The sequence below is a fragment of the Penaeus japonicus genome, unplaced genomic scaffold, assembly GCF_977035675.1.
Source record: "Penaeus japonicus unplaced genomic scaffold, GWHDUDI00000001_assembly GWHDUDI00000001, whole genome shotgun sequence".
NCBI classification, from domain to species: Eukaryota; Metazoa; Arthropoda; class Malacostraca; order Decapoda; family Penaeidae; genus Penaeus; species Penaeus japonicus.
In genome coordinates, this window is record NW_028234403.1 from 26,638,222 (window position 1) to 26,640,928 (window position 2,707).

The following is a 2,707-nucleotide window of genomic DNA, read 5'->3' on the forward strand; positions in this document are numbered from 1 at the left end:
TATATATATATATATATTATATATATATATATATATATATATATATATATATATATGCATATGCGTATGTATGCATGTATATGTATATATATATATATATATATATATATATATATATATATATATATATATATATATATGTATGTGTGTATTATGTAAGAATATATGTGTGTGTGCACGAGCACATCAGTGAGCGTATATGTATATGAATACAGTTATGTATCCAAGTTGACAGCTTAAATGTCACTTTTACTCTCGACATGTAAGTTGGCTGTGGTTGCTGCGGTGGTTCTCTTCGCTTGTGGGCGGCCAGATGATGCTCCTGGCTACGGCTATGCGGTTTCATTACCTTCTTACGGGAGCGGCCCAGCCTACCAGGCCCCTGCCAAGCATGAAGTAGGTGGGCAAGTGTTGGTGCCCAAACTGTATTGTTGTATTAATAAACTTAATATATTCAAATATTTTACATTATATCTCCATATTCACTATGAATATTTTCTATTGTGATTATCGTGTAGCATTCTTTTTGCTGACTATACAGACAATTAAAACGTTTACAAAATATTTCTAATTGATATTTTCATGATATTTCAATGAGCAAACTTTGACACCATCGCAGCACAAAGGGATGCCATATGAATTCGCGTATGGTGTTGTGGATGAATACACAGGCAACAACTATGGCCATAATGAGAACTCTGACGGCAACACGGTGACTGGCGAGTATCGTGTTCTCTTGCCCGACGGCCGCACTCAGATTGTCACCTACACCGCAGACCATTACAGTGGATATGTAGCTCATGTAAGTCAACTGTAGGTTTAATGAGGTTCAGATTTCAGTTATCTGTCGAGTTAACGCTCGTTGGCACAGTCAGCACCAAAGAGGCGAAACATCTGCTCCACATATCTGGCTTATCTTTATTCCTATTTCAGTTGCTGGTTACCGTAATGCAATCTTTGTATGAGATTTTATCGACATCTGTCCCTTAGGTCCGCTATGAAGGTGAGCCGAAATATCCTGCTGCCAGACAGTACGCTCCAAAATATCCCGAGCCTTCGTATAAACCTGCACCAGCTTACGGCGTTCCCGCAATTTAAGCACATCATTCAACTCATAAAAAATATTATACAACTTACTAAAAGTTCATTAAAGAAATAAAATTACATGTCTTAGTGAATCCCAGTCCCTATTTTTTAAGATCAGACCAGTTCTTGGCAGATGTAATCGGAATACAATCAGCATAGTCTGTCAATGATGTCAGCTTACCATTCTATACTGCAAATACAGATTATACATTCGATCAACATGTTTGTTTAAATACTTTTGATGTAAGTATTTGTTTATTATTCAGACTTGGATGTCAGTCATTGTAATGACCATTATCTTGATGAATGCTGAGCCTATCTGAGCTGCCGCCAAATCCGTTTCTTCCTTATACCCCTAATCACTCAAACGAGGGTTGAGAATAGCATCACTCACTCATAATAAATGATTCATTACTTTAAGTATTCAACACCTATAACTGGTATCGTAGAAGAGATTAAAAAAATACATATACCGAATGATGCTAATAACGAGAATAATTCAAAGGACTCACACCACTCCAGCCACCTTTCCTGCTTTACCCTCTCAGCAGTTTCCTAAGCATCCCTGAGGGCCTCTTTCAAAAGAGTGAGGTTCTCATGGGTCTTCAGAAAAGTCTTAAATACTTAAGTACTAAGCATCTTTAAAACTCCTGGATCACAGATGAGTCTTGGGTATGGTCTGTGAGGCTGCAAGTTAAGACCTCAGTGTCAAAAAATAATTTTCTACCGGGATCGGCTCCTTTAATCCTGTGCTCAGTTGATAGGGCACAGAATGATCGCAGTGACATGAGGTCATTTGCTGAAACTCGTCGCGGGAATCAGTTAGTCTCGGGTCACTACAGCACTCTCCCTCTAGTACAACAGTCGCAAAATGGATCTTGTTGATCGTCGGGGCTCCCTGGAGGTGGGTTGGCAATGAAGGTGTCCTCATTGTGATGGTTTTGTTGTAAGGAGGGCAGAGAGGCAGATTGTATGTTTTCTTACAAAGACATGCGACTAATCCTGAAAGGTCAGGTAGGATCGCTGCTGAGTTTTCCAAAGGTCCCTGGTGTCTGGTCACTGGTCTGGGTGACAAAATATGCGGGGAGGGCGAGGGTGGATCCATCTCTGCTGTGGAGCATTGAAGGTCGAAGTGTTGACAAGAGGGAGTTACTCCACCCATTGTCGGATTGTTATTCCACCCCATGCAGATGAGATGCTGGGTGGCCTTGATGCCGCGGTGCTTACGGTAGGCTTTGAAGAAATAGTGTCGGAGGGAGGGTGGGATGAACGGATGTGGATATCCCAAGATGTCACAGAGGAGGTCATCCATGGAGTCAAGGAATTCAGATCTTTTCCAGCTGGAGCAAAGTTTGGCCTCCTATCAGGGTAGCAACGGAAGCCGTCGATGATCCTGGATATGGTGTCGGCAACTTGATTGTTGGTCCCCCGGATGCGTCTGGAGATGTAATCATGATACCTCTCCTCACGAGGTGATTGGTGGCGATGTCTTGAGTGTAGGGCGAAGGTCAAGGGATTGTGGTCCATCAGAATAGGAGCGAAGTGCTTGACTGCCGAGTACACTGTCAGTTCTCTGGCGAAAGTGCTGTAGCGAGACTCCCTGTGAAGGCATAGTTAGCTG

General features: G+C 41.9%; 1 protein-coding gene across 1 annotated transcript; it reads left to right on the forward strand.

The window, feature by feature from the left end:
* The first annotated feature begins 240 nt into the window (after positions 1-240).
* Positions 241-1,164, forward strand: LOC147472500 (cuticle protein 19-like). The gene is made up of 3 exons (XM_086543980.1): positions 241-396; positions 620-802; positions 991-1,164. The coding sequence occupies exons 1-3, from the start codon at positions 241-243 to the stop codon at positions 1,096-1,098; spliced, it is 447 nt and encodes a 148-aa protein (XP_086400106.1). The 3' UTR covers positions 1,099-1,164.
* The last annotated feature ends 1,543 nt before the right edge of the window (positions 1,165-2,707 follow it).